The 22,788-nt window shown below is 44.1% G+C and overlaps 1 protein-coding gene across 1 annotated transcript in view; it reads right to left on the bottom strand.

Moving 5' to 3' along the window:
• Positions 1–1,402: 1,402 nt before the first annotated feature.
• LOC101171188 (polypeptide N-acetylgalactosaminyltransferase 10) overlaps positions 1,403–22,788 on the bottom strand; it is an 82,402-nt gene continuing 61,016 nt past the window's right edge. The window contains exons 5-12 of the mRNA XM_023962178.2: positions 17,698–17,883; positions 16,759–16,942; positions 13,368–13,485; positions 10,686–10,793; positions 7,013–7,234; positions 6,825–6,941; positions 5,805–5,954; positions 1,403–4,302 (exon numbers count right to left, since the gene is read on the bottom strand). Of these exons, the coding sequence (XP_023817946.1) occupies positions 4,138–4,302; positions 5,805–5,954; positions 6,825–6,941; positions 7,013–7,234; positions 10,686–10,793; positions 13,368–13,485; positions 16,759–16,942; positions 17,698–17,883 (1,250 nt within the window). The 3' untranslated portion in view covers positions 1,403–4,137. The remainder of the gene's footprint in view (positions 4,303–5,804; positions 5,955–6,824; positions 6,942–7,012; positions 7,235–10,685; positions 10,794–13,367; positions 13,486–16,758; positions 16,943–17,697; positions 17,884–22,788) is intronic.

Raw genomic sequence — 22,788 nt, forward strand, 5'->3', positions numbered from 1 at the left:
CTCTGAGGTTCTTGGAGGTCTTTGTGACTCTTTCAGAATCCAACAGGGATTTCTTCTGATGTCTGCATGTGTTTTTCATTCATTTCTCTAGTTTTGATTAATTCTGCAGATCTGACTTGAGTGAAGACAAACCGGTTTTCAAAGTACAAGTTTATTTAAAGGTGGAAATGTATTATTCTAAATAAAACCAGGCGTTGCAGACATGGGGTTTTTCCCCTTAGTAACTTGAATAATTATTTAAAGATCTATATTAAATTTAACTTGATCAATATTCACAAATTGTCTTTGGTTTTTCAGTTCAGTTTTCTAAAGATGATGGGTGGCGATGACACGTTTAAGAAGAATAAAAAGATGACAGAAGAACACAGAAGGGTTAAAAGTCACCACAGAACCAGAAACTGAACCAGCCTGAAATGTGTTAATGAACCAGAGTTCTGTCAGAACCGAGCCGTGACCCTTTGTCACTGAAACATCTTGTCTGCATGACTGCAGGCAGAGGGAATTATGGGAGACAAATGAATCGTCGCCTTTCTTTGATCATGACGCTGAGCTCGGTGAAGACAGTGAAGCAGATCTTTGTCGTGATGCCCTGTCATAAATTCTCCACTGTGCAATACTCAATAGGAATCATACTTTATCATATTGATATCTACTTATTCCTGTCTTACTGTTAACGGCTGGAGAGACGCTAATGACAATAAAGAGTCCTGATTTCCTCATAATTTCTGCAGAAACACCAAAAAAAGGCTTTTTATGAAAAGCTTTTAAGATCTAAAACAAACTAAAGTTAAAACTCAACAAAAAAAGACAATAAAGACCCTCAAACCGGAGAAGCTGGACGCTGTGGGGGTCAGCAGGTTCATCATGGGATTCACCAACTTGTGTCTTTTCAGCCATAAATCCACCAAAACTGCAACAAGAAGCGACAGAACGAAGAAATGACAAATCTGTGGAGCACCTGAGCGTTATTCAGGAGGAGTAATCATGGTGGAATGAGCTGCAGCTTCATCCACCTGCTGCCCTCCCATCTGCTGAGGGGGGGTCACAGAGAACATGTCCTCCTGACAGAAGGATGATGGCTCAGAAAGCTCGCTGATGTTTGATGTTTTTTAGCTTAAGTTTGGAAGTTTCTTCAGATAGAAACTTTCTTCCAACTCTCATGAGAGCTCTGACCACAATGAATGTTTGTATTTGATGTAAGTGATGTTCTTCTCCGGCTTTTCTTGTGACGTAAACTCGGAAATCTGAGACGAACAGAATGAAAGGGGACAAAATAAAAACGTTAATCTGGAACAAAATCACTATTTGACAAATGTCTTGAATTTTAATCCATTTATGATTGTTTGATTTATCTTAACCACTAAAACAAAAAAAAAATCAATCAAAATCCTCAGCAAGAGAATTCTTTCCTGAAATATAGAAACTTTTTATTTTACAATGTCAGCAAAAATATTTTACATTTCCAATTTTTTTGTACAGTTTGTTAAATATCTAAATACACTTTTACAGCTTCAGTGTCAGTAGAAAAAAATACTGGATCTCCAAATACAAAATGTAATGTCTGAGGCGCCGCACAGCATCCGGCGACGGGCGAACAGGCGGAGGCGCTCCAGAAAAATAGATTTCTACTCCCTCTGAAACAAATGGGACTCTAAAAGCATGAAACCAAAAACCCAACATGGCAGCATTTAGACATCAGGACAATCACTTTGGGATGATGCTGACAGGAAGTCATGAACCGAAATCCTAAAAGACGGATCGAACAAAAACAGAAAGAAGCAGAAACCGTCGCATTCAGTAAAATACAACAGGCTGACATGAAAAAGTATGTATAGAATTAGGCTTTTCTTAACCCGTCCACAAAAAACTTAGAGATTTTTGTCAACGTTAGGAGAAAATAAAAGGTCAATTTTTGAACATTGACGTTGAAAGAAAGAGTCGAGGTGAGTGTTGCACGAGGAGACGGTGGGAAGATTCATGGAGGATTATTTGACAGAGGAAACAAGGCGGGCAGCATCAACCACAGCTTATGTCACTCAGTCTACAAACTGCATCTCTGAGGCTGTCAGTCAACAGTGGCTCTGAAAAGAAACAGCATTTTACTGAACAGCAATAAAAAAGCAGTTTGGGTCGGAACGGTTCAGTTTGGACCAAACAGCACGGTGTCATCAGCAAAGAAGTTCCACTGAAAACGGCCTTTCTTTGTCATGGAGAGTAAAGCAACTGAACTCATCGACAGCTCGGTTTTTGTGGTTTTTCCAGCTGAAATATTGACTCCAAATGTCTGAAACCGGCTCCAGCTGAGGTTTGACCCCCAGCTGAGGTTTGACCCCCCCGCTGAGGTTTGACCCCCAGCTGAGGTTTGACCCCCAGCTGAGGTTTGACCCCCCCGCTGAGGTTTGACCCCCCCGCTGAGGTTTGACCCCCCCGCTGAGGTTTGACCCCCCAGCTGGCTGCAAACCAGACAAATATCTGCTGAACAGATAATTCTGACATCGCCTGGAGTTCTATCAGGAACACAAAATGAGTCAACGGTGAGCCGGTTTGCTCCACCCACATCAACAACATTCCATCAATGGATAAATGGGCGGGGCAAAGTAAAGGAAGGGTTTGGTTAGAACCATTACATGCCTATGAAGAACATCCCCAATGATAAAAAAAATATTTTGAATAAAGATACAAACAGCTGATTAAACTCCGCCTCCTTTCTTTGATGCTTTATCGATTCAACAGACCCGAAAAAACTGAAAGAGAATCAAAAAACACGGACAGTGATTAACGTATTGATGAGGATCTGGCCCTGAAATGAAATCCATCCAGGATTTGTTGCTGTAATAATCGTCTAAAATGTTTTGACAGCTTTAAAACACATTTCTATACTAAAAAAAGAGGAATTCTGTGGATTATAACGATAACGAGTGTTTGATAAGTTGCATTTTCAACTGCTGCCACAATAAAAACACAGATTTTAGAGAGAATTATTGATTGATATGGAATCTTGATTGGGACATCAGGAGTTCCTGGATGGATGGATTTTCTGTTTCAACACAAATTACAGGCGTGGAAAGTTTAAAGTGCATCAAAACATCCAACCAAAAAGAACAGAAAAAACATTTAAGAGAATCTGTGCATTTTTATTCTCTAAATTTTAAATTAGGAAGAATTTATTAAACACAAACTTTATTTATAAAACAGCCCCAAAACGAAAAAGTTCAACGAAGACAGAAAGAACGCATCAGGTGATCTGCTAAGAACATTACTTCTGTCTCCCACTGAAGTACTAAAGGAGTGGAATAAAAATGAAAGCATCGCCTTGTCTCCATGGAGATGGGTGGGCGGGGTTTACTTTTAAAGGCAGGAGAGGCGTTGAGGAGGAGTCTCAGAGCTCCGTTCACGTCAAGTGCGTTTACTGCAGAGAAATCACGGCGATGCGTTCAGGGTCCTGCACCACAGGACAATCCAGCTTTATTTTCAGGAACCCGGAAGTGCTCCGAGGCGTCCGGACACTACCGGTTCCCGCTGCGGCGTTTCTGCCGCCGTGGAGTCGTCGTCCGACAAGGCACTGAGATTGCATTCAAGTTGGTCGTTCTGTAAGTGCTTTGTGCAATTTAAGCCCCCACTTTGGACCTCAAGAGCTACCGTAGCTGAAGAGAGGGTGACGGCCTGCCTGCCTGCCAATCAGGTGACGGCCTGCCTGCCAGCCAATCAGGTGACGGCCTGCCTGCCAACGGTCCAGTGGCGTGGGGGGGGATTGGCCGCCACCGAGGTGCAGTCTTTGAGGGACAGGAAGCTGCAGCAAACCCACTTCCTGTGTGGGTTTGCAGCTGGGGGGAGGGCACAGGAAGTACAGTGTGAGTGGACTGCACTCAGAACATCTCTGATAAATGCTGGGGGGGTCCAGAGACGGAGAGGCGGGCCTTAACTCGCCTGCCATGTGAGTTTGGGAGCAGATCACTAGCCACGCCCCCACCCAGGCAGAGCTGCAGACATACGGGGGGAGTGAGTGGGCGGGGGGGGGACAGTCATGCAGGCACATGGAGCCTCAGGGGGGTAGAAAGAGAGGAGGTGGGACAAAAGAAGCACAAGCCCCTCCCACACTTGAGTCAAACAGGGCAACAGCGACTGGGGGGGGGGCCTTCAGTTGACGCCGTGGTTGAAGAGCTCCAGAACGGTGGCGTTGGTTTTCTCAAACAGCCACTGCTGGCTGGCGGAGGCGGGGTTACACACGTTCATGAAGACGCGGCGCTCGCTGGCGTTGCTGTCCACGCAGCTGTTGCTGACGGGGTGATAGAGGCTTTTGTCCTGGGGGGGACAAGAAGGACAGAGGAAGGTTTTAGAGGAAGAACACCTTCCAGCAACAGTTTAGGAGAACATTAAAGATGTTATGAAGCAACAAATATTAGAATAATCCGGATTGAACTGGATTATAATCAGCTACATTGGAACACACATATAAGATAGAAACATTTTGCAGTTAGTAAGTCAAAATGATGTTTTACTGACAGGATTGAATGTTTACATTTGGTACATTCTATTCTAAATGTTCATTTTATTCCGACTTGCTGTTTGTGTGTAAAATCCTTCAGAAAGGCGTCATTTCTGCAGCTACGCAGACGATGTTCTGCTTTTGGAGCGTCCTGGTCGTTGGACACCCTCAGGCTCAGAGAGGGTTGACAGACGCAGACACTCGACAGGTGAGTTCACCTGGATCAACAGACGTCTGCTTTGTGGTTCACAGTTCAGCTTAATTGAATAACTGAACATGGCTGTTTGGGAACTGAAGTGGTGGGGACAGTCTTGACCTGTGACCTCTGGTAAGTCTGAGTCACCAGTTTCTGGCTTTGTTTGGCAGCTGTGACTCAGCACATCCAGTCTGCAGGGAACAGGGGAGTTCTGTTCTTCTGCAAGTGAACTGTGACGCGGTTCAGTGCCAGTGTGAATGCAAACAGACTCCACCAGTTCTGAAGGTCCCGTAATGCAAAATCAATGTCAGTCATTCATTTCTTTCAACCAATCAGATTGTGAGTTGGTGTCAGCTGGGCCTTCTAGCAGCTTAGGCAGCATCACAGTCTTCAGAGCTTCTGATTGGACAGAAGTTTCAGGAAGTCACATGCAGCCTTGTCCAGTTTGACACAGATCCAAGGGGGGGCTTTGTGATCTGTCTCAGTTAAAACAGACCGACTGTAATGGAAAATCTCCCACTGATCTCCTCGACGTCCTTCATCAGAAACATCTGAGTGAATCATGAAGCAGACGTACAGATTTGTGTGTTTGGCGCTGACCGTCCCTGTGTCCACTGCGTCTGTCCAGCTCTAAAGCGGATTCAAACCTACAGAAACACAACTGGACAGACTCTCAGCACTGGTCTTGATGGAACAGAAAAGGACGTCTGGATGGAACTGAAGACCATAATCTGCATGACAGGGTGACGGACTGTTTTTCAGGAATTTTGTCTTCAAATAATCTGATTTTTTTATCAGTGAAATAACAAATATCATAATAAATAATATTCCAAATGTATGTGGTTGTTTTCAATGCTTTTTACTGGCTGTAGTCGCATAATGAGATTTGTTTAATGTTTTGTTTATTTTGAGGCATTTATTCCTTAAAAGGAAACCTCTGGGCTTTAAGCTGCAGGAGTGTGAACATCCGACACGGTTTGTCATGACAGCAGAGCTTCAGCGCCGTTCTTCTGCGGGACCAGAGCTTTTCCAGCATCCCTGGTTAAAGTTGGACTCTGACAGGCTTGGTGAGGCTCATGGACCGTTCCAGAACAGAAGAGCGGGTCTGCTGCTGCGCCGTACCTTCCTGTAGCGCCACAGCTGGTTGCCCCTCATGCCGTGACAGTCGTACAGCGTGACGGGGCTGTGGTGGGAGACGGCATCAAAGCAGACCTTCTTGGTGTGCATGGGGTCGCCCACCCGGATGTCCTCCCGCCAGCCGAACGTGAACACCTGCAGGACCCAAACATCTTTAGAGCAGGAGATGCTGATATTTACTGTTTGTTCTTTAAAAAGTTGAACTGATAAAAGTTACTTTTACTGTTTAAAACTCTCTTTAACCACCAATAGTTAGTTAGGAGACGAGATGACTAAAAAGAATCAATCTACCAAAAACAAATCCAGCTTCAGTTTCCAGCAGCTTTTACTGAGCATCTTTGAGAAAAGATTTATCATTTAATGGATAGAAATTCAGAATTTGAACAGTTTCAATTGTTTTCATGGTCTCTCAGCTCCTTTTTTGATAAAAATACACCAAACTCACCAATTTCTGGAAAAGAAAATCTCCACAATGAATTTGTGGGATTGCAGCATCTTTTCCCACAGACAGATGACCCCCAGTTTAGGATCTTAGAAAGGAAACCTCAGACCTTCTTTCCTTTGGGGAGCATCTCGCCCAGAGGGCGTTGAGACGACCTGAATATGAGTCACGCTTCATCTGGACTTTCACTAAAACCTCAGCTTTGGTCAAATACTGAAATGGATTTGGACATTTTGAGATTTGATCAGGTTGCTTCACACCTGAAGATCATTCGATGTTTCAAGAACTTCAAAAAGTTGAACAAGCAATGAGACGGATAATCTAAAGATCAACTGTTCTTGAGTTATACAGCAATAAATGTAAATCCTTTAGATAGAGAACTTTAACCTTCCCTTAACTTGGAAGGACATTTGCATCACTTTGATCTGATTTCCTTTCAGAAGCGGCAGAGCAAAGACAGAATTCTGTTTGCCGTCTGTTTGTCCTCTTCCTGGTTCTGAAGACAGCAGGAGCATGAAGAACGCTCTGAGGAACGGAAAAGGACTCATCTGCGTTCGGCTCACCTGCCCGTGGCCCCAGCTGACGTCGGCCCGCCCCTTCACGCAGCTCTCCAGGCGGATGGGAGTCCCGGACACAAAGTGCTTGCTCTCCAAACACAAACCGCTGGCGGCGCTCCGGACCTGGAAGGCATGCGAGAACGTTGAGACGTTCTTCAGCTTCTCCTGTTTTCAGTCAATGTGGGGGGGTGTACCTCTCCCCAGGCGGCAGCAGGGGGCTCCACTGGTGGGTAGTGCTTGGGCAGATCCCAGGCCACCTCCTTCATGAACCACTTGAAGCTCTTGCAGTTGAGCGTGCTGCGCAGCTCCTTCTGCGCAGCCACGTCTCCCGCAGACAGGTGCCGGTACTCGGGTCGGCGCTGGTAGACGTACTCAGCGTACTCGTCCATCCACACCTCCGCCACACGCTTCAGGTTCTGGAAAAACACGTTTCATTCACCTCTGGATGTGGTGGGGGCTTTGGGTTCAGGGTTTGATGGGACTCAGCTGTGATCCATCCTCTGTGGTCATGAAGATGAACCTATCAGGCTAAAAGAGCTCTGGTGAAACCAAACATCACTTCTGGTGCTTTTGGAGCTACGCCGCCGGTCCTTTAGGAGGCAAAGACCAGAGCCGTCTCTACTGAACAGATGTGTCCGTCAGGTGTTTGGCGCTCTGCAGGTAGACTTGAGAAAATGTGAGATAACGCTACACGTGATATCTTTTATTGAAAACATGAATTTTCTGACTTGTTAGCAGCATTTCCAGACGTCACGGACATCAGACGGATGATCTGACGTGACTCCATGATCAAAGCCCCTCAGTGAAGGGACACGTCCTGCAGGACCCCTCATGGTTTTCTCAGCCTTGGAAAGGCAGGACATGTTTGTCGAGACGCCGTAAATAATTATGTGACGCTGACAGAGCGGATTTGTAGTCGACAAAATGCTTCTTCTTTGTTTGTTTTGGTCTAAAGATGCTGTGGAGTCTAATTAGGTCTCTCATGGTTTCATGTGTTGTGAAAAGAGTCAGAAGCCTGAATCTAATAAACAATAATAAACAGACTAAAAACTCAACAAATGTAAATAATATGACAAAGTTAAGAGTGATTAGCAAATGTCAACGTCAAGATTATCTACAAGGTTTAATTAAATGGTGATATTTTTCTATTTTAATTCAATATTTGTTAATTCTGTTCTTGCTTTTGCTAAATTTCACCAAATCTTTAAAAAACTTCCTGTTTGAGCCCAATTCTTTACCGTAAATGAGGGTCTTAGTTTGATTTTTTCTCTAGCAGAAAATGTTTTTCTTGAATCACAGATACGAACTTTGACATGTTTTCAGATACATATGACTACAGAACTGTGCTAACGTTTTAGGCTGATGCTGTAAACACATAAACTGTACTAATTTGTTTTCATTAATCAACAAAATGCAGAAAATTCACAAAAGAGATCAATCAATAATCCTTATTTGGCGTTTCCACTCTTTGCCTTGGAGGCAGCATCAGTTCTTCTGGGTTCACTCGCTCAGTTTTTGAAGGAATCGGCTGGTCGATGGATGCAAACGTCCTCGGTGGATGTCGACTTTCTCACGTCCTTCAGTCTCTTCATGTCCCTCATTGTAACACGTTTTACTTTTTGCTGTTTCCCTTTCTAAAACATCTTTCCGGCGCATTGGTAGATGGTAAATACTTGTAAAGCGTTTCTTCAAAGGCCCTAAGCGTTCTTCAGTCTCAGTCCTGTTCACACGCGTGCCGGCGGCTCCGCTGCACTGGCGCCAACCGTCCACCAGAGGGAAGGCGGGGTTCAGTGTCTTGCCCAAGGACACTGCAACATATTTGTGGTCAAGGCGGGAATCGAACCGGCAATCTTCCGATCAGAGGTTGACCGCCCTACCGCTGCCCCACAGTCATACTGGGTTCTGTATCCTGATGGGCTAGGAAATAGAAAATGTTTCAGTCTAAAACAGAAAAGAAGCTTAAAGTGCCTGAAATAATTAAATCTGTCAGTCCTTATTTAAACTAGAAACATTTTGACAAACTGAACCATTTAATGCAGGGAAAAATAATCCAATCAATAATTAATATCAAATGTAAATTGATCTGAAACATGAACACAGCAGCACCAATGTACTTAACGTTTTTAGTCTGAAGAAATAGGTAAAAACTTTGTGCTGTTTTCGTTCTAAATGATGGATTATTTATTCATGATCTCATAAAGTGCAGCAGTTTTCTGTGGGGCGCGCCCCCCCACTATTTGAGAAGCACTGGTCTAAAGGCAGGAATGCCCAGTTTGGCTTAGTCTGGTAGTTTAACATTCAGCCATTTCATTTTTTAATACTGATTTTATGTTTTGTACAATAAGTGAAGTCCACAGAGACGACTGTGTTGTAATATTGGGCTATTTAAATAAAACTGAGTCTGTCCTCATCCTGACAGCGGGGACGGACTCCCCCCACCCGGATGAAGCTGGTGTGGATCAACGATTAGGAAACGGAGCACGTTTTTTTACACAGTTTGTTATTAAAAAGCATTTGGCCATAGATTTGTCATGAAATGTTCCTGAAAATAAATGTACTTTTTCACAGACTGAATGTCTGATAATCTGCCCCCCCCAGGGTTTCCGGGACATATGGTAGAAGCTTTGCAGGTAAGGATTATAAAATAAATGAGACTCCAGATTCAGTAATTCTCTCCAGATGTTTAGAAAAACAAATGCATGAAGGAAAAGACAGTAGAGACACTTCCAGCAGCAAACCACTAATCCTTTCTGCTGCGACGTCACAGATTCTAAAAACTTTGATTAAAAGCGGCAGAAAATGTTTCAATTCACACGAAGATTCTTCACATGATGACAGCGCTGGGCAGAGGCGAGCTGCCCTGAGGATTCTGGGAAATAGAGTTCCTTTCTGATGTTTTCTAGACCATCAGAGAACCTTTGCTGCTTTCTTTGGTTTTATTCTTTTAAAACTGTCAAAGCCACAAATTGCAGTGAGTTTACTGTAGAAACGCCTCAGTTTGGTTGTTTCTTCCAAGACACGATTGTCTGTCTGCCACGTTGAACTGATCTGCATCATTCAGTCAAAATCCTTTGGTTAAAATAAAAAACTATTTTAAGAGTATTATAGAGAAATTTAACATTAAAAGGGTCATTTTGTTATAAAACTTTGTCCAACTTTAAAAAAAAGTAAGTCTGAGTCTGAATGTTCATAAATTTCACAAATCTCCACAAATGTATCAGGAAGACGGATGATTCAGTTCCGCCTGTTGCCATGGTAACTGTGAGAAGTTTCAGAAACGGGGTTCCTAATAAAACAACAAGAAACTCTTGAACTCTTCAGGCTGCTGTCGGTTTGATCTGAAAGCCAAACAGTTAAAGACAGACGTTGCAGAGTCAGAGCTCATCTGGTAGCTCTGTGGGTAAACAGAGAGAAAAAACGGAAAATTGACTTTGAGACAATTCTGAAGACAAAAAAACGTCTTCTTCTCCTAAAGCTTCTGCGATTGACGACCATGAAAGTCGTCCTCAGACGCCGCTGCTCCTTCAGTGAATGACCTGAATTGAATCACTTTGGATCAGTGTTCAGCACCGCCTCGCTGAGGGTTAAAGGTCACACAGACGGGCGACGTCTGGAGCCAAGAGGTTAGATTCTGCGGTCATGCATAATGAATCAGCACATCTTAACTCCTCTGCTTCTGTGTCAAAGCTCGGCGCTCCGGCCTCAGCTAATTTTCGGTCAACAGTGACTCCAGAGGACTCTGACCCGTTCAGAGCTGCGAGGTGTGAGCCGCTGACACCCCGGCGCAGGCTGGCGGTTTTCTTCCAGCTGCCTAAGTCTTTCTCAGAAGCTCCTGAGAAAACACCGAGACGATGAAGCAACACTTACCCGGGCCAGGCTGACCCCCCCCGGGACCTTGTAGGGGACGTACTTCCTGTAGATGTGTCCGACCCGCGAGCAGGGGATGTCCTCCATTCGACCGCCGCACATCCACACCTGCAGAGGGAGGAGTGCAGGGGGTCAGCGGTGACCATCAAAGAACTTCTACGCTGAAGAGCGAGTGCACTTAGAGGGAAGCGTTTCCGTTCCCCCGCCCTTATTGTTGCGGGTCCTAAGCCATACAACATCCGGGTCCTTTCTACTTCCTGTCCCTGGCTGGGCTCTAGACGCCGTTTCGTGTTTTTTTAGCTGGGAACCCTTTGGGATTGCAACCAAACGGGACTAGAACATCATTCCAGCTGCTCTTCGTCACGTTTGTCTTTTTCCTCGTTTGGATTTTTCGGCCTCTTCAATTCCATCCCACCAAACTAAACCGAATGCAGAATTGTGGATCTAAAGTCCACCAAAGATCTCCTCAAACAGGACAAAACATTTCTGAGTGAAAACCACTCATTTTGGAACTCGAACCTACGACAACTGGACTCATCCACAGTGTCTGTTTAGGTCTTTCTGTTCTATATTTCAATACTTACAATGTTCCTCTTTTGTACTTAACGTCTATTTTCTTTCTTTCCATGTCCTTTTCTGAGAGGCCGTAGCCTGATAGAGGATAACTGACAAACCCTGGTGGATGTTGGCAAAGGCCCCATCGCATTACCCAAGTAGATCATCTGTCTGGATGACTCCAACGGCTAATTCTGGTGTCATTTTTCTCCAATCTTTTTGCAAATCACCTCCAGATTTGGACGTCGGAGCGGAGCCGCGGATCTAATCCCTTCATTCCCTTCATCTCTGCTCTGAGCGGCTGAAGCTTAATAACAACGACGCCAGGCTGTAAGAAGATGAAGAGCTTCAATTCAGATTAGATTCTACGTCTGATCGCTTTGGTCCAACAAGCGGAGGGAGAGAAACCGCCGCAGCACGCCGCAGGATCCAATCCACGTCCCCTCAAAGCGGATCTTTTTCTGCCTTGGCGCCGTTCACAAACAAACTGAGGGATCGTGGTGGAGTTCCCGCCATCACCCCGCCCCCCCCCCCCCCCCCATTTCTGTTTATTGGAGGCCTTAAATCCAAAGTCGTGCTGATCACCTTTGTTCTCAGCTTTTCTGCAGTTTTTATGAATCATTTTCAACCAAACTACAGAAAAGTAAATGTTAATAGTTTTATAGCTGAAAGCTTTAAAGGCATTCTGGTTGCAATGATTTTACGTTGTTTTAGGTCCTACTTTATATGTCTGCACACACCTAAATGCACACACCTAAATGCGCACACCTGTCTGCGCACACCTGTCTGCGCACACCTGTCTGCGCACACCTGTCTGCGCACACCTGTCTGCGCACACCTGTCTGCGCACACCTGTCTGCGCACACCTGTCTGCGCACACCTGTCTGCGCACACCTGTCTGCGCACACCTGTCTGCGCACACCTGTCTGCGCACACCTGTCTGCGCACACCTGTCTGCGCACACCTGTCTGCACACAACTGTCTGCACACACCTGTCTGCACACACCTGTCTGCACACACCTGTCTGCACACACCTCACACAGATGTGCTGCTATGAAACAGGTGAAAAACACAAACATACAAAAGTGCTGACTCCATGCTTTTATTTTGAGAGGCTGACTTCTTCCCCCTCCGTTCATTTGAATGATGATTTAAACCTTTCCCCTGTGGGACTTGTGAAACATCTTTGAATGTACTGAACCAACCCCTCCCCCCCTTAAACATAGAGGGGGGGTGAGGATTTACCGCCCCCGTCCCCCTCAGCGCTCACGTTCAGCCTGAAACAGCGAAAAAAATCGTTTTGTACAGAAACCATCCTAAAGCAGGTTTGACAGGAGATCTGATCTTCTTTCTCTTCCTGAACAAACGCCGAAGAAATCCAAAAGAGAAAAAACCCGCCCTGCGCCGCAGAAATATGTCCAATAGAATCCCGCCAGCCAGCAGCGGCCTCTGTGCTTAATTGAGTGAGACGAGTAAAGTCCTTACTCATTCAAGCCAGAATTCAATTACGGTGATGGGCCGCTGCGTCTGTCCAGAGTCTGAGCGTGTGAGGGGAGCGGCGTGCCGCTCCACGCTCGTTCATGCTGAGCCACCAGACAAAACCTAATCCAATATGGATCTCCGGGTTTGATTCATGCCGAGACTCATCCGTGCAACAGATTGTTTGGCTCCATTCTGCCGCTCAACAAGTCGTTCAGCTTTACAGCCCAACAAAGAAAACTAATTACGGAGCAGCTGCTTTAAAAGAAGCTAAACGTCCAAATGGACTCAGATGACATCACACTGTGTTTCATCTACATCACATGCTGCAGCTTCCTCTCTGAGAAAAGTCCTGAAGAAGAACCCGTTCAAGAAGAATTATTATCATCTAAGAAGAGAAGAAAACCCAATTTAAGAAGCAACTAAACTTTATGACTCTATAGTCGAGGTGAATACTGGCTTCTGATTGGCTGCAGGGTGTCCATTAAAAAGTTATAATGTCCGCCTAAAAAGGAAGTTCTGGACAACACGTATCAAAAAGTCTGCTTCATAGAAAAATGACTTAAACCTAAACACAGCAAACACAACTGTGGCTAAATGCAAACATGAGGCGGACCCACTTTGGGTTCTGCTGCAGATCCAGCTCACCTTGAAGGAGATCTCGTACTGTTCGCCTCCCCAGATCTCCAGACCCGTGTCGTAACCCCCCAGCTCCCAGAACCACTTCCTGTCCACGGCAAACAGCCCGCCAGCCATCACGGGCGACCTGCAGCAAAGAAACGAGCGAACTTTGTCAAGAGAAAGACAAAATACAGATTTGAACCAAAAGAAAAACTAGATTTGATTGAAAATCATCTAAATCAGCCAGAAACCAAAGTAATCAGTGATGATTTAGGCATTAAAAAAGCCCATCTGGGACGTCATCGTGTATCATTAGAAATGTGAAAAGTCCTTAAAGCAGATGACGACATTTTCTCCATGTCAACGCTGATTTTCAGTCCATTTTGTTATTTTATCGATTGGATTTGTCATTTTGTCCCCGCAGAGATCCATTTCCTGTTCTTCCTCTCAGAGGGACGCACGCCTGCTCTTCATCACCTCAACATGAACTCCATTAGATAATCCCAGCAGCAAACCAGAACAAGCTCTTTCCAACCGCGGGAGGGAAAGGAAAGCTGGCATGTTTTCCACAAAAAACCTAAACCAAAGCGTTTTTGGGTCTTTAATATTCGGTCAAACTACTGAAATGGTTTGAAGCAGTGAGAGTTCAGACAGGCGATGATGTTGCTGCAGCCCTGTGCTGTGAAAACCAGTGGAAGCTCATCTGTGACCAATAGAAGCTCCTCCTTTTCCTTTTCTGCTCTGACTGCTGACACGACGGCTCCTCTCTCAATCCTTATTTTACATCATTTTCTGATTTCATCCATGTCTATATATTTGGTCCATCGTTTGAAACCTTCATTTAAATAGGAAAGGGGGGGAGGGGGGTCTTTCTGTTTTTTTCACACCGTTTCACTTTCAAATTACAACCAAAACAGGTTCAATCTGAGCAGCTACTAACATCTGACCTGGTAAAGTGCATATCAGTCTTTAGGTCACATCTGCACCATCCAGATTCATCAGTGCCCCCCCCCCATCAGGTGATCGCTCCCTGGGGGGTGCAGTAGGTGTGACATCAATGTAAACATCTTCTTAATAATCCTCTTTTTTTTCTATAGTTCAAGTTATTCAAATCATAAACTGACCAATCAGATGCCTCAATAAATGTGACAGCCAAGGCCAACATTCAAAACCGTGCAGCCCGCTTTAAGTGGTAGGGGTGCGGCCTTCCAACAAGCTCCCTCCTGACTGGAGAGGGTGGTTGCCATAGAAACGCTGACTCGGCCCGACTCGGACCAATCGCTGCTCCCTGGTGACAGTTTGGTACAAAAATCACGACTGAATTGACTTTACGTGGTTGAAATGGGAGGAACTCTGACTCATTAACCAACTGTTTCTGCTGTTTTCTGACAGTTTTCCAACTCATTACGATAGAAAATGACTCATTTAAATGTAATTTGAATGAATGATCACAAAATAAAGCTTATCATAAATCTGAACAACTGTTTTTTTACTGACTTCTGTCTAAAAAAAACAACACATTTTTTAAAAATTTTTTTAGACAAAACTAGATGTGTGGAGACAAATGCTGCGGTTAGACAAAAACCAACGGCAGCGCTGCTTTCAGGTTGCTTAGTAACCGCTGCAGGGAGCTAATGTCATGTTTAGGTTTTTCACCCACCCACTTAAACACATACTCGCACATCAAATGCTCCAAGCTGGTGCTTTTCTCACAAACATGACTTTTGTTTCCTTCCAGGAAAGTTGGGCTGAAGTTTTCATCAAAATGTCAAACTTTTCCTGAGGAAAGGCTGAGCGGCTCTGGTTCTCCCGTCACTCAGAAACTGCTTTCAACAGCATTTCCTGCTGAATCTGCATCAGCACCACTAGAACTCTTCACAAATATTGATGCTATTTTCTTGATCATCGGTTTCCGTCTGTTTCTGCAGCAGATCCTGACATGTAGGTTGTGTCTGGTCAGATTTATGTTCTGCTTTTGCTTCTTCGTCTGCTAAAAGACGGGCCACAACCAGGAAAACTCAGAGCTCTGAATGAATTAGTGAGGCTCAAAATAACATCCTTGGTTTAGCCTGCTGACCTTGATGGACGAGTCAGAGCCCAAAATAAAAGCCTGCAGCTAAAAGGGGCATCAGGGACGCACTCGGACAGGTGTTTGCATCGACAGTACATAGAGAACGAATAGCAGGGCCCTGAAAAACCGTGCACGGACACGTGCACGCCCTGCCAGGACGGATTTGCCTTCCAGCCACGCCTCAGTCTCCGCCGCGGTGATGTCCGTCAGAAGGAAAGTGAAAATCTTTGCGACTCAAATTGGATTTGGATTTTGGAAAAGCACTCTAATTCTCCAGATGAGGATGGATTCTGATTGTTCCTCAGATCATTTCTTCTTCTTTAGCCTCTTGCCTTTCTGCACAGCCGCTCTTTTGGCCCCACCCCCCCTTCTGCATTTCTGAGGATTCGCCAAAATCCTTCAAGGCCTTCGGAGACGTCTCATCAGGATCAGGACTCCTTCTCCACCAGGATACGTGGATGTAGTGATCCAGCACTTCCTGTTTCCTTCATAATAAAACCACTTGGTGGTAAATCCAAACATTTAGGATCAGGAGAGATTTTTCCCAAAAGCAAACGTCAAAATCTGGAAAGTTCTTCTTGATCTTGTAATCAATAATTATTTGTTCAGCATTTGTATAGCCTTTTTATGATTGGCGTCTCTTTGGGATTGTGCGATTTGTGTTTTTATACTCAGAAAGCACCGTGCTAACAATATGTCTACCATATTTTAGATAAAGAAATTGAAACGTCTCAGTAAAGGATAAGTATAACACTTAAACCATTTGTAAATGGTAAATGGCGTATACTTATATAGCGCTTTCTACCTTCTTACGAAGGCCCAAAGCGCTTTACAGTCACAGTCCCATTCACCCATGCACACACACATTCACACACTGATGGCGGCTCCGCTGCCAAACACTGGCGCCAACCTCCCACCAGAGGCAAGGTGGGGTTCAGTGTCTTGCCCAAGGACACTTCGACACATGGGCGTGCAAGGCGGGAATCGAACCTGCAATCTTATGATCATGGGTCGACCGCCCTACCGCTGCACCACGGCCGCCCCGCTTCAGCTCATTTCCTTTAAAAAAAACAAAAAACTTCAGTGTTTGTAACATGTTTAGTTGTGTGTGTTTAGTTTCTCTACCAGTGTACATCACTGGTAGAGAAACCCCTGACTTGGGTGAGTGTGTATCTTTTTAAGTCCCCTACAGCACAGCGGGGGGGGGGATTCAAAGGTCCTGTGTGACACATGAAGAAGTGGCAGCTGCTAAACCCATATGTGCTTTCACCAAATGAAAGGTTTCCTCTGACAATCAGAAAACATCAACACCAAACCGTCCAATCCAACGGCAGGAGCGGCACTCACTCGAAGGGTTCACTCGGGTCGTTCTTCTGCAGCTCTGCGGGGATGGGGATCCGTTTGTAGTACATCTCCCAGTCAAACGCGCCCCTCATGGCGTCGCCCGCCTGCGTCTCGTAGCCAAAGTTGTCGTGGTCGATGACGTCTATCATGGGACAGACGATGGTTTTCCTGTTGAGGGCAATCCGGTCTAAGAGACGGAGAGAAGAAGAAGGTTGAGTCTCTCTCGCTGGACCTCCTGTCGACCGCCGACGTCAGGAGCTCCTCAGGCGTCAAACTGATGAGGTCAGCAGTTGTTGTTCTATGGCAGTCATGGGGGCAGTAATGTATTTATTCACAGCAGTGATTCCACCCAACCTCTACATCACACACACACTTCTTCTAAAAGTCTGCCGCAAGCGGATCCATTAAGCCACTGCTCGGTGTTATGGATGTGGGTGTCGTCAGGGTTAACACTGGTTACCATGGAAACCTTGAAAGTTTTGTGGATGTGGAGATCCTGACAGCTTCACGGCGGCCTTGAAATAAAGGAAATATAGAACTCAAAGGTCCAGCTACTTCTGTAGGTTTGAACCAATATCCCAAAAATAAAAAAGGAACTCTGATGTAGATTCTTGTGGTCTGGAAAATTTTTTTTTTTAATTGCTTTTGTAAATCAAAGAGATCTTGACATGCCTGCACTTTTCTCTCCTTACAGGAGCAGAACAGATCTTAACCAATCAAATAAAATAAAGTTGTCGCATTTTGATGGCAGAACAACATCAAGTTAAAGATAAACCACTTTCACTAAGTTAAAGGTTACGTTTTGTATTCTATTCTTCCAGGTCTGCTTAGATTCATCTCAGTGAACGAAGCCAAATCTAGAAACGTTTTTTTTCCTGAGTAGAAATGTGGCTTAGTGAAAACGTGAAGATGATGTTTGCCGAAGGTGAAGAAGCGTCTGACCCAGCAGGGGGGGCAGCCAGTTGATGTTGGCCTCGCAGTGAGAGTCCAGGAAGGTGATGACCTCTCCTTTGGCTGCTGCCGCGCCGAGGAGGCGTGTCCTGATAAGCCCCTCCCTCTTCTTTGTCCTCAGGATGCGCACCTTTGGCAGCCGTACCATGTACTCCTCTAGCGCCCCCTTCAGGTGATCTGAGAATGAGTAGGATATGAGAACCGTCAGACTCTTAAAAACAGATTATTGCTATATTGATCGATAAAAGACGGATCTGCACCATCTAGATCTACAATGGAGGGCCGAGAGAAAACATACAACGTCACCATCACACAGGTGACTGTCTGCACCACATGTTCCCCACTGAGATGTTCCCTTTCAGGTCTTTAAACCCAAACACACAACCTGTGCTGCATCTCAGTCCTCAGCATTCACAGACTTCTTTTTAGATCTTCACTGCAGTCATTGGACAGAATGTTGGGCTCAAGAGGAAAACTGTGAGGAACTAAACCTGTTCTGTGCAGAATCCAGAGTTTTACTGTGAAAGAACCACATCATGTCCTCGTGTGACCTGTGTGCTCTTATGATGAGAAACAGCAAAGTGATGGTCTAAAGGAATCAGAAAAGTCACATTTACCTCAATCTTTTATCACAGCAACAGATAACAGCTTTCCCAAATTTTCAGCCTGAAAATCTTGCTTATCAAATGTCCAAAGAGTCAATGCAATGATTGAATAAAAAATACACTTAAAAATGTTTTTAGCCACATTTGTGGAGAATAGAACATTTAAATATTTGTTAAAGGTTTCCGTGTACCTAATCATTAGAGGTGCACGATCTAAGGAAAACTCGTGATATGCGATATTGGTGATTAATATTGCTATAACGATATAATTTGCGGTATATAAACAAACAGCAAAACAACCAAAAACATAATTTCCATTTCACTGCAACAGTTTAAAAATTATTCTCCAAATGACCCTCGTCGTCGTAGGAGGCAAACATCAAACATAAAAGGGCTCATCTGATTGATCAACAACATAAACGGGTCCTTCCGATTGGTTAAATGCATAAAGGGATTTATTTCATTTGTTCAATATTTCAAGCTGCCATGAGATTGTTTTAGCACATTTAAGGTAACCATTTATTGCGATTTTCGCCGTCTTTTGCGGTATGCATATTGCACAGCTTAATATCGCGATAACGATAAATTTGCGGTATATTGTGTAGGCCTACTAATCATGTTTGTCGAGTCTCATTTCCTACTGTTTTAGTTCGTTGAAATGGGTCCTATTACATGGAGAATACATTTTAGACCATTGAACCATGACAGCAGTATTCCGATAAGGAGACACTGGATTAGCCCAAAAAGATGACGTTTCCTGATTTATCTGGTTTATTTATTAGTTTTTTGTCAATAAAACGGAGGAGACGGATGTCACATGTGACCCCGGATTAGCGCTATTTTTCAGGCAAATGACCAATTAGCTCCAACATTCGTGAAGCTAAACCCATCAGTGCCATAATGTTTACCAAGATCAGGGATTTCTTTTTAACTGGATAGAGATTTGGAAAGTAAAAGAAAGTTTGAAAGACATGCCATTAGGTTTGTGTAGAGGATGATGAAAAACCGTGAAGACCGGGACTCTATGCTGATTGGATTTTCATATTCAATTTGCAATAATCTGATTACTCCTTACTTACTAGTTATATTTTGTGTGCATGTAAATAGATTCACAGAAGGATAAAGATCATCTATTAGGTTAGAAAACAAGAGTGACGTTCTCAGTACTCCTGTGGCAATAAAGGTTTCAGTGAACATATGTAAATAAAACATTATGTATTCTATCTATGCACTGCATGAAAGCAGCTAACATGGTCGTCATTTGCTCTTCAGTCTCTGCTTCAATTCTCAGCATCTGGCTGAAATTAATTTGCAGTTAATGCCATCTTGATTGGAAAAGGAGTTGATCAGAAACCATATGGGGCAAACGAACCGGCCAATGACGGATCTGGAAACACAAAGCTGCCCATGGCTCCACCTGACAGACGGAGCTCAGATCATCGAGAGCCGTTGGGCTGCATCTGAAGCTGCCGTCTGCGGTCACAGAGCCGAGGACCGCTCGTCTCCATCCCAACGCAGATGCTGGAACTTCACCTGATTGGACAGCGAGTGCCGGCTGATCACTGACAGCACGCCTCAAGCAGTTACAGACGCTGAAGCATCAGGGAAGAATGTGTGAGTGTAGCCCACCAATAAAATCATCAATGTCTGAAATTATGTGTGAAACAAATGACAACCAAAATCCAACATGACACACTACTAAAATTAAACCCTAAAATTGCATATAGAATGTGTATACATATCCCTTAACGCCTGACTTTATGTCCAGCCGAGACCCAACTGAGAGGTCTGAGGTCTTTCCAGGTATCTGTTGTAGCCACTCCTCCAGCTTGGGGGTTACTGCCCCGAGTGCTCCAATTACCACAGGCACCACTGTCACCTTCACTTTCCAGGCTTTCTCCAGTTCTTCTCTGAGTCCATGGTATTTCTCCAGTTTCTCATGTTCCTTCTTCCTGATGTTCCCATGGCTTGGCACTGCCACATCCACCACAACGGCTTTCCTCTGTTCTTTATCCACCACTACAATGTCTGGTTGGTTCGCCATTACCATCCTATCAGTCTGGATCTGGAAGCCACACAGGATCTTTGCCCTCTCATTCTCTACCACCTTCGGAGGCGTTTAAACCAGTTCATTGGTTTTTGTGATTGTTGTTGTAGGAACTGCCCTCAATGCTTCCACAGTTTCCAGGAGACTTTCAGGTTCACTTCACCGTTGTAGCTGGTGTCTAGTTAACCTTGATTTTGGGTTTGGAAGCATCCATTCACTCCACATTCTCTGCATGTAACCCCTCTGGGTGGGATTACTTGAGTAGTAGCATTCCAACAGAACCTTGTTCTCACATCTAGTCCATTTCCGTCTTGTTCCAGTAGCCCACTTTCCACAAGGGGGCTGTAGTTCCCCAGCACCTGACGCAGACATATCTTACAAATGCCATATAAGGGCTTATAAACACATTATTAATGCCTGTTGATGACATAACTATTGGAATATCATTATAAAGTGTTATCAGATATGGAATAGAGGCTTCTGGTTAGGAACCTGCAGGTAACTAATGCATCTTTCTGGGTGGAAAGCATAACATGAGACCTTAAATGAGCAGAACTACAATAAAATACATCAAACCTGAACAAACAGGAATTATAACATAATTAAAAAAAAGGAATAGAAAAATCTAGTTTATAATTCTTTTGTAGTTTTACTTGCATGTCTTGGTTTCCTACAGCATTCAGAATGTTTTGTTTTTTCTTCATGTTTTTGTTGTATTTACAGTTTTAACTTAAATAAATGTACGTAATCTTTTTATTCTTGAAGAGCAATTCTGTATCAGAAGGCCAAATTGTGAAATTCCGTGGTCTGAAACACTAAATTATTACGTCCTCCAAATCCTCAACGTGTCTGTTAGACCCAATTCCCACTAGACTTTTTAAAGAAACTTTTCCCCTAATTAATGATCCCATATTAACAATGATAAATGCCTCTCTGGAAACGGGTTACGTGCCACATACTTTTAAATATGCAGTTGTTAAACCTCTTCTGAAAAAGCCCAGTTTGGATCCTAGCATCTTGGCCAACTATAGACCGATATCAAACCTGCCCTTTATTTCTAAAATCCTAGAAAGAGTTGTAGTTAAGCAGCTACAGGACAACAGCCACTTTGAAGACTTTCAGTCGGGGTTTAGACCTCACCACAGTACGGAAACTGCACTAGTTAGAGTCTCTAATGACTTGTTATTGGCCTCAGAAAAGGGTCTACTTTCTATTCTGGTCCTGTTAGACCTCAGTGCAGCCTTTGACACTATCGACCACGGTATTTTACTCCATAGATTAGAGCAGGACATAGGGATCAGAGGATCTGCTCTCCAGTGGTTTAAATCCTATCTGTCTGATAGGTATCAGTTCGTTAATGTAAATGGCCATTCCTCTCAGTGCACTCGAGTCAACTATGGAGTCCCACAGGGCTCAGTTTTAGGACCCATCCTGTTTACGCTTTATATGCTACCCCTAGGAAACATAATCAGGAAACACAGCATTAATTTTCATTGTTATGCCGACGATACGCAGTTGTATTTATCCATAAAGCCTGACCAGAATGACCAGATAGAGAAACTGAACGCCTGCATCAGTGACATCAAGACCTGGATGACAATTAATTACCTCCTCTTGAACCCAGAAAAAACTGAGGTCATTATACTTGGTCCTAAAAACCTCAGAGATACTCTGTCTGCTCAGATAGTCTCCCTGGATGGCATAAGTATAGCCCCCAATTCCACAGTTAGAAACTTTGGGGTTTTATTTGACCAGGATTTATCATTTAAGGCTCACATATCTCAGGCGTGCAGAACTGCCTTTTTTCACCTGCGGAATATTGCTAAGATCAGAAATATACTTTCTAAGAGTGATGCTGAAAAACTCATCCATGCATTTGTTACGTCGAGGCTGGATTACTGTAACTCCTTGTTAGCAGCGTGTCCTAAGAGTTCCTTAAGAAGTCTCCAGCTTGTTCAGAACGCAGCTGCTAGATTGTTAGCTGGAACTAGCAGAAGAGATCACATCACTCCTGTGTTAGTTTCACTTCACTGGATCCCAGTTGATTCTAGAATCAAGTTCAAGATCCTCCTGTTAACCTATAAGGCCTTACATGGACTGGCCCCGTCCTATATTAAGGACCTCATAGTCCCTTACCATCCAATGAGAACACTTCACTCACTAAATGCAGGACTGCTTGTGGTTCCTAGAATTAGTCAAAGTACGGTTGGAGGTAGAGCGTTTAGCCACCAAGCCCCTGTTTTATGGAATAAACTCCCAGCTCATGGAAGAGAGGCCGACTCAGTTTCTACATTCAAAGTTAGACTGAAAACATTCCTCTGTGGACAGGATTATTGTCAGACTAGTTAGTATTCAGAGATTATTTATCTTAATGTTAATGTGTTTAAATTAAACTTAATAATAACTATTTCTTTTAAAAGGCTGCTAGAA

Source organism: Oryzias latipes, chromosome 14 (genome assembly GCF_053564925.1).
Source record: "Oryzias latipes strain Hd-rR chromosome 14, Olatipes_Hd-rR_3.1".
NCBI classification, from domain to species: Eukaryota; Metazoa; Chordata; class Actinopteri; order Beloniformes; family Adrianichthyidae; genus Oryzias; species Oryzias latipes.